Raw genomic sequence first — 14,418 nt, 5'->3', positions numbered from 1 at the left:
ATAGCAAAAAAGTAAAAAATAGTGTGTTTTTTTCAAAATTATCGCTTTTTTTGTTTATAGCGCAAAAAAAAAAACCCGCAGAGGTGATAAAATACCACCAAAAGAAAGCTCTATTTGTGGGGAAAAAAAATTCAAAAGAAAAAATTAAAATGCACTGGAAGGAAATACTGAGTTATATTAAGGAAATTACCTTTTATTATTTATTATTACCTTAAATATTAAGAAACCATGGACATGTCTATTTCATGGGGTAGATATTCCGACAAAAGAATATAGAAACTCAATGATTGCACATATGATGAAAGTTTAATACCAAGTAAATGGAAGGAAGCAGAAAGCCCAAAAATTAGAGAGTGGTTTGATAAATTAGAAGAGATATATACCCAACATGGAACATCTAATGCCCTGTACACACGGTCGGAAATTCTTACGGAAAAGGCCCGACCGGATTATGTTATCGGAAAATCCGATCGTGTGTGGGCTCTATCTGACTTTTTCAACGGGAAAAGTTTGAGAGCTGGATCTAAAATTTTCTGACAACAAAATCCAATCGGACTTTTTGCGATCGCTTGTAGAGAATTCCAACAGACAAAGTGCCTTGCATGCTCAGATTACATTATGAGACCAAAGCTAATGTAATAGCCTCTACGTAGTCCCATCGTACGCAACGAACGTCACCTCGTTCTGAACGATCAAATTTTCCAACAACTGTGTCCGACCGTGTGTATGGAACACAAGTTTCGGACAAAATCCGTCGGAAAAAATCAGACAGATTTTGTGGTCGGAATGTCCGACCGTGTGTACAGGGCATTAGATATAGCCATGAGGATACTAGAGAGGGATTCATTAAGAGATGGGAAAAGTGGAAAAAGTTTAAATTAATACAGAAATATAGTGAGATTAAGATTACTTAGGGAAGAGGAGAAAAAAGGGTCTAGGAGTGGGTTGGAGGAAGAAGGAGGGTAAGGGTAGATAAAGTTTTGGAAATAAAACTTGTTAATGTATATCCCTATTGAGTAGGGAAAATGTTTTTACTTCCTTGTGTACGATAAATTTGGATAAAAAAAATTATAATAATTTGGGTACAGTGTAGCATGGCCGCGCAAATTGTCATTCAAAATGTTACAGCGCTGAAAGCTGAAAATTGGCCTGGGCAGGAAAGGGGTGAAAATGCCCTGTATTGAAGTGGTTAAGGACCCTTTAAATTACACATTAGTTGAGGTCATGAGCACTGCTCTATGAACATTACAAGTTCACGAGTCCCTTAGCCAATCTGGGGAGCAAACAAGAGAGGGTGGATACGTTACTACATACGTTAGGGCAGGGGTGCCCAACCTTTTGATGAACGAGGGCCACTTAAGCGACTTAGTAACCAGTCGCGGGCCACAATGAGCAGATGACAGTTCTGCGTGTGCAAAGTGGACACAGACACAGCCCACTCTACTCTATAGGCCCTCTCATCTGATCAAATGGAAGGGGACGGATCCACTTTTCTTTTTTTTAGCAGATCGGATTGGAAGGAGGCAGGTGTAAACAGACACAAGTCTATTTACATCTGCCGCTCCATAGAAGTGAATGGAGGGTCTGATTGGGTCAGACAGATCATGTTAAAGGGGCCTAAGGCTACTTTTACACTGATGGTCTGCGGTCTACCCACATCTGTGGCTTTCCTGCAGGTTAGCTGTATTTTGCCATAGAATTCTATCATATCCCACAGGTAAAACCAGAAGTCTGTGGCTCAGTGCAGGTAAGCCACAGGTAAACTGCGCTACACCTGCGGATCCGTTTAAAACAGCCCAGTAACCACTACAGAACAGATATGCCCATATATACACTGTGATTTTAGTAATAAACATGCTGTCCCAGGCAGAGTGCATTTGTTATCACTCCACCTATGACAGGAGCCGGTGCTATACAGGAAGCATTGGCTTATGCGGCTCTGCTCCGCAGCTGCTTGCTTCCTCTACCGCTGGCTTCAGTCATAACACTGATGCTCCAGCATGGTGGGTAGACAACCTACAATCTGGGCTTGCAATTGGAGGGGTCGAGAGCAATAGAATAGAAGATACTTTTTAAAGTTAGCAATATACACTTAAATAGAATTGTCTTTATTTATGTATTGTTTTTAGAAAAAACTGTTACATTAATGGGCCCTAATACCAGGGTGGCTATGCAGAGCCAGGCTTACTTTAGTTTGGTTTTTATTTTCCTCCATACAGATTAAGGATGAGCCGAACACCCCCCAGTTCGGTTCGCACCAGAACCTGCAAACAGACCTAAACTTCGTGTGAACTTTAGAACCCTATTATAGTCTATCTAAAGTGCTAATTTTAAAAGCTAATATGCATGTTATTGTCTAGTGTTTGGGGACCTGGGTCCTGCCCCAGGGGACATGTATCAATGCAAAAAAAAGTTTTACAAACTGACGTTTTTTTCAGGAGCAGTGATTTTAATAATGCTTAAAGTGAAAAAATAAAAGTGTAATATTCCTTTTAGTACCTGGGGGGTGTCCATAGTATGCCTGTAAAGGGGCGCATGTTTCCCGTGCTTAGAATTGTTCCTGCACAAAGTGTAATTTCTGCAGGAAAAAAGGTAATTTAAAATCACTCGCGGCTATAATAAATTGTCGGCTCCCCGTAATACAGAGAACAGTCATTCAAAGTCATTAATAAAAAACAAAACAAAAAAAGCGTGGGGTTCCCCAAATTCAATTACCAGGCCCTTCAGGTCTGGTATGGATTTTAAGGGGAACTCCACGCCAAATTAAAAAAAAAAATGCTGTGGAGTTCCCCCTAAAAATCCATACCAGACACTTTATCTGAGCACGCAACCTGGCAGGCCGCAGGAAAAGAGGGGGGACGAGAGAGCGCCCCCCCTCCTGAACTGTACCAGGCCACATGCCCTCAACATTGGGAGGATGCTTTGGGGGTCTGCGACCCCTCAAAGCACCTTGTTCCCATGTTAATGAGGACAAGGGCCTCATCCCCACAACCCTGGCCAGTGGTTGTGGGGGTCTGCGGGTGGGGGGCTTATCGGAATCTGAAAGCCCCCTTTAACAAGGGGACCCCCAGATCCTGCCCCCCCTGTTTGAAATGGTAAGGGGGTACAAAAGTACCCCTACCATTTCACAAAGAAAGTTTAAAAGAATGATAAAAAAAGACACACAAAGCTTTGAAAAAGTCCTTTATTAAAAAAAAAAAAGATTCCAGCGGTGGTAATCCCCTCTTGCTATCCAGTGACGGATGATCATCTCTCCGGGGCCCAGTGATGGCTGATCCTATCCAGCAACGGGTGATCTCTCCCTCCCGCGCAGCTTTCCATTACATCAGAGGGGGCGGGGTCACCCACACGTCATTGGGGAAGCCAGGCTTTCCCACTTGCAACAGAGGGGGTCAGGCGACGGGTGGCCCCGCCCTCCTCATATAAGAAATGTCAGGCTGTCGGGATCCCCGCAGTGTCTCCGCCAGTGGAGACAGAGGATGGATGGATGCACTGCGCTGGAGGGAGAGATCACCCGTCTAGATCAAATCAGCCATCGCTGGATCCCGGGGAGATGATCATCCCTCGCTGGATAGCAAGAGTGGATTACCACCGCTGGAATCTTTTTTTTTTTTTTTTTAATAAAGGACTTTTTCAACAGTGGGTGTGTCTTTTTTAACATTCTTTTACACTTTCTTTGTGAAATGGTAGGGGTACTTTTGTACCCCCTTACCATTTCAAACAGGGGGGGCCGGGATCTGGGGGTCCTTTTGTTAAAGGGGGCTTCTAGATTCTGATAAGCCCCCCACCCGCAGACCCCCCACAACCACCGGCCAGGGTTGTGGGGATGAGGCCCTTGTCCTCATCAACATGGGGACAAGGTGCTTTGAGGGGGTCACAGACACCCAAAGCATCCTCCCAATGTTGAGGGCATGTGGCCTGGTACGGTTCAGGAGGGGGGGCGCACTCTCGTTCCCCCTCTTTTCCTGAGGCCTGCCAGGTTCTGTGCTCGGATAAAGGGTCTGGTATGGATTTTTAGGGGGAACTCCACGCCATCTTTTTTTTTTAATTTGGCGTGGAGTTTCCCTTAAAATCCATACCATACCTGAAGGGTCTGGTATGGATATTTAGGGGGGACTCCACGTAATTTTTTCTTTATTTGACGTGGAGTTCCCCTTAATATCCATACCAGACCTGAAGGGCCTGGTAATTAAATTGGGGGAACCCCAAACTTTTTTTCTTTTAACAATGACTTTCAATAACTGTTCTCTGTATGAAGGGGAGCCGACAATTCATTATAGCCGCGAGTGATTTTAAATGACTTTTTTTCCTGCAGAAATTACACTTGTGCAGGGACATTTCTAAGCACGGGAAACATGCGCCCCTTTACAGGCATACTATGCACACCCCCCAGGTATGAAATTTAAAGGAATATTACACTTTTATTGTTTCACTTTAAGCATTATTAAAATCACTGCGCCCGAAAAAACTGCCATTTTTAAAACTTTTTTTTGTATTGATACATGTCCCCTGGGGCAGGACCCAGGTCCCCAAGCACTTTTTAGGACAATAACTTGCATATTAGCCTTTAAAATTAGCACTTTAGATTTATCCTGTAGACTTGTACAGGGTGTTCCGTGGCTTTTCGAATTTGCCGCGAACACCCCAAATTGTTCACTGTTCGCCGAACAGGCAATGTTTGAAGCTCATCCCTAATACAGTTGCATTTTATTCTAGAAGTGGATATTTCCTGCTTCACTCAGCATTCTAAGCCCTTGTACACACGGTCGGATTTTGTCTGACGGATTTTGTCCGAAACTTGTGTTGCATAAACTCGAAGCTGTCGGAAAATCCGATCGTTCGTAATGTGATGACCTTATTTCGTTACCACGGGACTACGTTCAGGCTAGTAGCCAATAGCTTTGGTCTAGGAATTTGATCTGAGCATGCGTGGCACTTTGTCTGATCGGAATTCTCTACAAACGCTCGGACAAAGTCCGATCGGATCATGTTGTCAGAAAATTTTATAGCCCAGCTCTAAAACTTTGTCGGTCGGATATTCCGACGGAAACAGTCCGATGGAGTCCACACACGGTCGGATTATCCGACAACACGGTCCGACTGTGTGTACAAGGGCTTACAAGTGGTGGCCATTCATAAGAACAAAAATACAAGCTATTCCAACTGCTCCCTATGACTAAGCTTATGGAAAAAAAAAAAAACCTGTACAACCTGATGAGCAGATTATCATTCACCTGTATGGGAGCTTAAGGCCTGGTTCATACTCATGAATTTTTTTAGTGCATTTTCAGTTTTGCAGAAACACACTACAGTCCATTTAACATGGTTTTCTATGGATGTCGTTCATATCTGCATTTTATGGAAAGGGTCGGGTTTTTTTGTCTGGTTTTTGGTTCCATAGACTTCAATGGTTTAAAGATGTGTATTGAAAAACGCAAAATGCACCTGCAATATGCAAATTACAACCTGCCTATGCGTGAATCTTGCCTAATGCCTGATTCACACCTATGCATTTTTTGTGATTTTTGCATTTTTCAGATTTGCACTACAGTCCATTTAACATGGTTTCCTATGGAACACATTCTGTAGTGCAAATCTGCAAAATTGCAAAAAAAAGCACTTCCTCCTTTTGCCCAGGGACGGCCAAGGCGAGTTCAACTTTCGCCTTAGGCGGCCCCTCCCTTTAGTCCATCTCTTCGGGCATGTGACAGGTCCCAGGAGATCGCCTGTGGGGCTCTGGGAGCGCAGCACGATTTGCGCATGCGCCGTGCGTGCCCGGCCGTGAAGCCGAAAGTTGTCACGGCCTGGTGCCCAGAGTGGCAATGGAGGCGCCAGCGGAGAGGAGTGACGCTCCGTTCGGCCACATCGATGGACCATGGAACAGGTAAGTGTCTGTTTATTAACTACTTCAGCCCTGGAAGAATTTACCCCTTCCTGACCAGGGCACTTTTTGTGAGTCGGCACTGCGTCGCTTTAAGTGACAATTGCGCGGTCATGTGATGTGGCTCCCAAACAAAATTGTCCTTTTTTCCCCACAAATAGAGCTTTCTTTTGGTGGTATTTGATCACCTCAAACAAAAAAGTTTGAAAAAAAAATTACCTTTTGCTATAAGAAATATCCCCCAAAAATATATATAAAAAAAAAATTTTCCTCAGTTTAGCCTGATATGTTTTCTGCTACATATTTTTGTTATTGATTGGTTTGTGCAAAAGTTATAGCGTTTACAAAATAGAGGATAGTTTTATGCCATTTTTATAAAAAAAAAAAATTTAAATGGCGGCGATCAGCGATTTTTTATCGCAACTGTGCATTATGGTGGATACATCGGACATTTTTGACACATTTTTGTGTCAAATGTTTTGTGTCAACCTTTAGTTCTTTGATATAAACACTGGCATAGCAATACTGTATATTCCATTCCACTAGAAGCATACACCAGGCATACTACAGCTAAGAGACAACACCATTTTTTTTCTATAAATTATAATGAATGAGCTTGCCGAAAGTTTGGCATCTCTCAGACTCTGGGTTCAGACCTCTATTTTGTGTTATCAAGGTACTCTCATACACTGTCCTATCTCTAACTTATTTCTAATGACGATCTGGGCTGCGTTGGCCATCTACCGGCTCGGAAAGACAGCTTACTATGAGGTGAAAGGATGTCAGTTATGTAATTTAACCACTTGCCGACCGGCTCACACTGATATACATCGGCAGAAGCGCACGTAATGGCAGATTAACTACCTGTACATTGCCCTTTAAGAAGCGCTTTGCAGGTGAGTGTGATCGTGGGTCCTGCGGACTCGATGTCCGTGGGGATACCCGTGATCGTCTTGAGGAGAGGAAGAATGGGGAAATGCTAATGGAAACAAGCATTTCCCCATTCTGCCTAGTGAGAAGACACTGATCATAGTTCCCTGTAATCGGGAGCGGTGATCAGTGTCGTGTCACACATAGCCCCTCCCCCCACCGTTAGAATCACTCATTAGGACACACTTAACCCCTACAGCGCCTCCTAGTGGTTAACCCCTTCACTGCCAGTCACATTTATACAGTAATGAGTGCATTTTTAATTGCACTGATCGCTGTATAAATGTGAATGGTCCCAAAATCGCACCAAAAGTGTCTGATCTGTCCTCCATAATGTCGCAGTCATGATAAAAATCGCTGATCGCCGCCATTACTAGTTTTTTTATAAAAATGCAATAAAACGAACCCCTATTTTGTAGACGCTATAACTTATGGGCAAACCAGGCGCTTATTGCGATTTTTTTTTTAATCAAAAATATGTAGAATAATATGTATCGGCCTAAACTGAGGGAAAAAAAATATAGATTTTTTGGGGATATTTATTATAGCAAAAAAGTTAAAAATAATGCATAGTGATCAAATACCACCACAAGAAAGCTTTATTTGTGGGGAAAAAAAATACATTAATTTTGTTTAGGAGCCACGTCACACAACCGGGCAATTGTCAGTTAAAGCGACGCAGTTCCGAAACGCAAAAAATGCTCAGGTCTTTGGGCAGCCTAATGGTCCGGGGATTAAGTGGTTAAGGTGGGGGGAAAATGGGAACACTTTGATGAAAGTGCGGTGGAAATACACCATAGTAGCTGAGTTAGCAATATTTTTTTTATATTTACATCTCTAAAGTCAGAAAATTGAGCTGAGCCAGTAACACAATAGGAATGCTGGCATTGCCAGCCAAGATCTGGCATGTTCCCATTATCTTTGATGTCCATGTATTTACTGCCACTAGTTGTCTTACCCCAAGCACTACAGGCAGTGCAGTAGCCTTCACAAAGGATGTAGGTGGTGCCTCACTCCGAATCTTCCTTGTGTTATCAAGACGGTCATTAAGGGAGTCCCAGAAGGTTCGTTGTGATATGTTAATATTGATCACTGATCCCTCTGCAGTTTTGCAAGAAGCCTTCCCATCCACCGTTGTCACTACATTGACTGACATTCTGGAAACTTAGAAATGAATGTCGTGAACAAACTGAAATTGCACTTCTGAATCAGCTTGCAAGCTAAAACGGTATATACATCCCATCAATATATGTGTACTGTATGTTGTTTAAACTTTTCACATGATCACCAGCCAGTGATTTTCACATTTCTTCTATGGAGGTGGAAAAGTTAAAAAAAAATCAAAATTTGTTCAAAATTTTAGTGGAGAGTTTTTGGCAACATTTTACCATTTTATTTACTTAGAAAAATGCCTTTCATAAATTACCTTTGTGGCAATCAAAGATTTCCAAAATTAACAAGGGTGTATTGCCCTATGCATCAAATGCCTCTGGTGTAAAAAGTAAACTTTTATGAAGGATTTTTTAATAAATCGCACATAAACATCTGTGTGTGTGTTTTTTTACTTCAAGGAAGAGTTAAGGCCCGTACACACGATCTGACTTTTTGACAACAAATTGGCAAATTAGCTTTTTTGGAGCAATATCCGACCGTGTGTACACTCCATCGGACAAACTTTTTTGGTTTTCATCTGACTTTTGTTGGCTGTGCGAACGGACAAACTTTTTGACAACATAAGTTCGATGGAGCAAACTCCGATCATGTGTATGCAAAACCATCGGACTTTTGTACAAGGTACAAACACGCATGCTCAGAACCAATGCAAAAGATCAGACAACAATACAGAAGTTGACCAAAATGGCGCTGGAGTAATTGAACGTCCTCTTTTGAAGTGTCGTCAGTACGTTGAAACGTCACTACGTTCATGTTTGTTGCCTAAAAAGTCTGATTGTGTATATGCATACAAACTTACGGCCAATGCCCTTTGTACAAACTTTCCCATGGACTTTTGTACAAAGGCCGATCGTGTGTATGAGGCTTTAGATTGAACAAGTGTTGGTGTTGATGGTCAGTAATTATCACAAGCTCTGCTCTACAAACTTACACCTGTCCCCCCTAATCAGAGATGGAAAAAGAGATGGGGTGTTATACAGTAAGTGTGGGCATTGTAAGGCATACCTACAACAAAAGAATGTGTGAACCCCAAGGATGATAAAATAGTCAACGGTCATTTTTTAATTGTAGTTCAGAAGGGGTGATATATACTGTGAAATGTCCATGCCCACTTATATGTGGGGAAGACAATTCACCAGTTCAGGTGTCGTGTCCTGGAGGATATAAATGACACACTGTTAAAGAATGATAGACCTATAGCAAGACACATGTAGAAAATGCATTGATGAAAACCCAGATTGTTTGGAATTTTGGGTCACTGAACAAATTAAACTTGGGCCAAGAAAAGGACCTTTAAATAAAATTCTTTTAAAAACTGAGCCAAGGTGGATATTGCATCTCAACTCACTCTCTTCACATAGGCTGAATGAGACCCCCGAAGTCGGAAGAAGAGGGGCGGTGGTGAAGAAGAAAGCCGGGCTCCTCCGCTAGTAAAAGAGCTAGTAGAAGATAGCGGAGGAGTCCGGCGAGAAGACCCCCGAAGACGGAAGAAGACCCCTGGAGCTGTGCAATAAACTATTTTAACCCTTGTGCGTTGTGTTTTTTTTTTTTACATTTTTTTCACAGGTGAATGGGTAGGGGTACATTGTACCCCATACTCATTCACATAGGGTGGGGGGCCGGGATCCGGGGCCCCCTTATTAAAGGGGGCTCACAGATTCCGATAAGCCCCCCGCCTGCAGACCCCCCACCCCAAAGCACCTTGTCCCCATGTTGATGAGGATAAGGGCCTCTTCCCGACAACCCTGGCCGTTGGTTGTCGGGAAGAGGCCCTTGTCCTCATCAACATGGGGACAAGGTGCTTTGGGTTGGGGGGGCCGCGCGGCCCCCCCTTCCCCAAGGCACCCCCCATGTTGAGGGCACGTGGCCTGGTACGGCTCGTCCCCACCCCCTTTCCTGGTCGGCCGGCTAGCGTGCTCGGATAAGGGTCTGATATGGACCAAGGGGGGACCCCCACGCCGATTTTTCCACGTAGAGATTCCCCTTTAAGTCCATACCAAGTGACGGGGCCAGCGACGCTTCCTTCACTGTTCCCGGCTACCTGGAGCCGCGCTCAAAATGAGCGGACTTTCCTCCGTGTGTGTGGGCGAGTCCATTCATTTCAAAAGTACGGCGGATAGTCCGGTGGACTTAGTATGCCGTACTTAGTCCGCTGCAAAAGTACCGTGTGGGCAGGTAGCTCGTTCGGAAAGTCCGGCGGACACACCGCCAGACTAAGTTCGTCGGATAGTCTGATACGTGTGTACGTGCCATTAGTTGTTCAGTTAATACAATTTAGTGTTCCCAGTTTAGCAAAATTAGCAGCAAAATAATTTTTTTTTTTGTGTTTGACTTTTGCTGATAATGGTAAACAGGACAAATATAGAGGGCAAATTCTCTCTCAGACCACAAACCTTACCTAATACGTAACTAGAAAGCTCAAACCTTTCTGCGCCAAAAGATACAGCCGCCATCTTTTTAGTTTAACATTATTTATTATGATTCAAAAAACATGCAATTAAAGGAAAAAAAATTCTTTCATGAATGAGAACATTTAATGTAACATAACTCCTGCCATCCACATCAATCATATTATTTGTCTCACAGAATTCTAATAAGCTACCTAAATCTCTTTCTGTATATCTGGCGACACTCCTAAATTATATAATAGATATACTCACATTTGAAAGTGTCTTGGTTGTCGCTATGTTCTTTCAGGAAAGGTTTCGTAGCTTAGATGTACCCGTATTTATACCCTTTGTTGTCTTTCTGGAATAAAATATGCTAGGATTGCAGAGGCGGAGAAGGAAGAAAACCACCAATATCGTCTCAGGTGTCAGGTGTTTAGCTAAAATCATCTTAGTTCCTCTTCGGTTGAGATTTGCCAACCAGTGCATTTAAAAAAAAAAAATGTAAATCATAATACTGTTCATATAGCACTGTATTTTCTACAATAAAAAGGTGCAAAGCAGCAAACACCACACCTAATGTAATATGCACAAAAAAAGGGAAGTTTGGGACTTTAAATGAAGCACTTGGATAGTAAAAGACAGAGATATTTCATTGGACCATATTAATTTATTTAATTGAATGTTCAAAAGAACTACTCATTATAAATAAGTCCAATTCATGATATATATAAATATCGATACAATAAAAACATAATATATGACATAATGTATAGTATCCACATGTAATTATACATAACAGTAATAAATAGATTAATTTAAGTAATGTGGCAGAATAGTGCCCATGGCAGCATGTCCGACATCGACAAATGTATGCACATAATAGATATGCATCCCATAAATGAGGACAAAATTTAATTTTGTAATAAATGGTCAAGGACTTCTAAATAGGTAATTAAGGACTTATGGATGTGGTTCTGTATACAGGTATAACCCGAGCATCAAAATACAGAGCTCAACGCGTTTCGTGGGTGTCTCCCCACTCATCAGGAGCAGATGCTACCACAAAGTTTCTATAAAAAATAAATAAAATAAAAATTATACAAATAATATACTGACCAGTAAATTAAGATAGTAAATTCATAAAACTATATTATGAATAGATAGTACGCCTGGACCGGTGAGTCCGCTCTAACCAAACTATGTTCAAAATCTTGGATTCAGTAGGTTGTGGTTCCCAAAGGTCCTAGGGGTTGGACTGAAAAAGCGACCCATTAGAAGGCCTGAGGTATCCACCAGAAAAAGAAAGGGGGCGAGGTAGGAGATCCCTTATAATGTAGTATGTATCTAATCACATGCCGATCGCGCTATAGCAAAATTATGGCTACAGCATGGTTGGCCAGTTCTGGGAGGGCTTTATATGACGTCCTCTTGTGATCCCATCTGCTGTGGCACGTACCTGATGCTCTCTGTGATCGTAGCGTGCTTTGGACACAACTGATTATAGATCGGGGTAAAGAGCCAATCACAGCGGCCCTTTACCATGTGATCAGCTGTGTCTAATCACAGCTGATCACAATGTAAACACACTTGCCGGTTATCGGCATTCCTTTCCTCTGGCTGTCACAGCGTGCAGGGAGAGATTACTAACTGGATAGTGTGAAATGGGACATCTGTCTTGATGATCAGTGCAACCCCAACAGTACCCATTAGTGCTGCCTATCAGTGCCCAACAGTGCTGCAAATCAGTATTCATCAGTGATGCCTATCAGTGCCCAACAGTGCTCATCAGTATCCCATATCAGTGCAGCCTTAGTGCCTCCTCATCAGTGCTCAATAGTGACACCCCATCAGTGCTGCCTATTAGTGGCCATCAGTGCAGCCTCATTAGCTCACATCAGTGAAGGAGAAAAATTACCTTCTTTACATTTTTTTTTAAGCAATAATCAGCGTAGATTCATGAAGAATTGTTCTTGCCAAACCAATCTATTAACCTTCTATGAGGAGGTGAGTTGCCATCTAGCTAAAGGAAAGCCTGTATCTGGATTTTTCAAAAGCATTTGACACAGTTCCCCATAAACATTTACTGTACAAAATAAGGTCCGTTGGCATGGACCATAGGGTGAGTATATGGATTGAAAACTGGCTACAAGGGCAAGTTCAGGGGGTGGTAATAAATGGGGAATACTCAGAATGGTCAGGAGTGGGAAGTGGGGTCCCACAGGGTTCTGTGCTGGGACTAATCCTATTTAGTTTGTTCATAAACGACCCAGAGGATGGGGTAAACAGTTAAATCTCTGTATTTATGGACAATACTAAGTGAAACAGGGCCATAACCTCTTTGCAGGATATGGAGACCAATTTTCAGCTTTCGGTGCTCTTACATTTTGAATGACAATTACTCAGTCATGCAACACTGTACCCATATGAAATTTTTGTCCTTTTTTCACACAAATAAAGCTTTCTTTTGGTGGTATTTAATCACCGCTGGGTTTTTTATTTTTTGTGCTATAAAAGAAAAAAGACCAAAAATTCTGTAAAAAAATTTTTTTTTCTTTGTTTCTGTTATTTATACTACTACATATCTTTGATAAAAATAAGTACAAATTGGTGGATATTATTTGGTCTTTGTGAAAGTTACAGAGTCCACAAGCTATGGTGCCAATATCTGAAAATTGATCACACCTGAAGTACTGACGGCCTATCTCATTTCTTGTGACCCTAACATGCCAAAAAAGTACAAATACCCCCCCAAATGACCCTTTTTGGAAAGAAGACATTCCAAAGTATTTAGTAAGAGGCATGATAAGTTTTTTGAAGTTGTAATTTTTTCCCACACTTCTTTGCAAAATCAAGATTTCTTTTTTTCACAAAATTGTCATATTATCAGGTTATTTCTCACACACAGCATATGCATACCACAAATTACACCCCAAAACACATTCTGCTATTACTCCCGAGTATGGCGATACCACATGTGTGCGACTTTTACACAGCATGGCCACATACAGAGGTCTAACATGCAGGGAGCGCCATCAGGTGTTCTGGAGCACCCAGGCCAATTCTGACATTTCTCTTCTACATGTAAAAATCATCATTTATTTGCTAGAAAATTACATAGAACCCCAAAACATTATACCCTGGTAAAGAACCAATCACAGAAGCTCTTTAAATTGTGATTCGACACAGCTGATCATGTGGTAAACACACTTGCCAGGTTAACAGCATTTCTTTTTTTAGGCTGTTGCAGCATGTGGAGAGAGCTGTTAACCGGCTAGTGAGGAAGGGGGACATCTGCTCTGATAATCAGGGCACTGATTATCATCGTATCCTGATTATCAGTGCAGCCTCAACGGTGCCCATCAGTGCTGCATGCCAGTGCCAATCAGTGCCTCCGCATCAGTGCTGCCTATTCTTAGCACATCAGTGCAGCCTCATCAGCTCACATCAGTGAATGAGAAAAATTACCTTATTTTTCTACATTTTTGGTCTTTTTTTGTTTGTTTAGCAAAAAAATAAAAAAAAACCCAGTGGTGAGTAAATACCACCAAGAAAAAGCTCTATTTGTGTGAACAAAATTATAAAAATGTCATATGGGTACAATGCTGCATTACCACACAATTGAGATTAAATGTAGTTATTGTTTAATTTAAAATAAATGAGAAAAAAGAAAAGAAAAATGACTTGCATCTGGTGAAGTTGATGCAGGTGGATCCAAACAACCTTCTGTGAATGTAGGTGGAGAAAAGGCTTTGTTTCCACATAAAATCAGTCTCCCTCAATGCCATGGGGGGTCCCAATCCTGGATCCTCTATGGGTTCTTATGGGTATAGTACTGGTAGGATGGGAGGAGATAAAAAAACCATTGGTGAAATGAATGGAAGAAGCACCCAGTGTGGTGTGTCTAAGGATGTCTGTGTGTGACACACATTCTCAAGTGAAAGAGAAAACCAAGACATATTAAACATCTTTGCATCATCATAAACTGAGGAAGTTGTGATAGCCATGAAACGTGTCTTTTGGTGAAATAAAGCTGTCTGATGTTCT

At 42.0% G+C, this 14,418-nt stretch overlaps 1 protein-coding gene across 2 annotated transcripts in view; it reads right to left on the bottom strand.

The window, feature by feature from the left end:
* LOC143930367 (uncharacterized) overlaps nt 1-10,735 on the bottom strand; it is an 87,971-nt gene extending 77,236 nt beyond the window's left edge. For both annotated transcript variants that reach the window (XM_077454641.1, XM_077454642.1), the window contains exons 1-2: nt 10,645-10,735; nt 7,770-7,975 (exon numbers count right to left, since the gene is read on the bottom strand). In XM_077454641.1, the coding sequence (XP_077310767.1) occupies nt 7,770-7,967 (198 nt within the window). In that variant the 5' untranslated portion in view covers nt 7,968-7,975; nt 10,645-10,735. The remainder of the gene's footprint in view (nt 1-7,769; nt 7,976-10,644) is intronic.
* Nucleotides 10,736-14,418: the final 3,683 nt, after the last annotated feature.

This window comes from Lithobates pipiens, unplaced genomic scaffold (genome assembly GCF_037356315.1).
Source record: "Lithobates pipiens isolate NorthernLeopardFrog02 unplaced genomic scaffold, aLitPip1_a1.2 Scaffold_25, whole genome shotgun sequence".
NCBI classification, from domain to species: domain Eukaryota; kingdom Metazoa; phylum Chordata; class Amphibia; order Anura; family Ranidae; genus Lithobates; species Lithobates pipiens.
The sequence above is the reverse complement of the archived record's forward strand: the minus strand, read 5'-3'. Positions and strand labels throughout refer to the sequence as shown.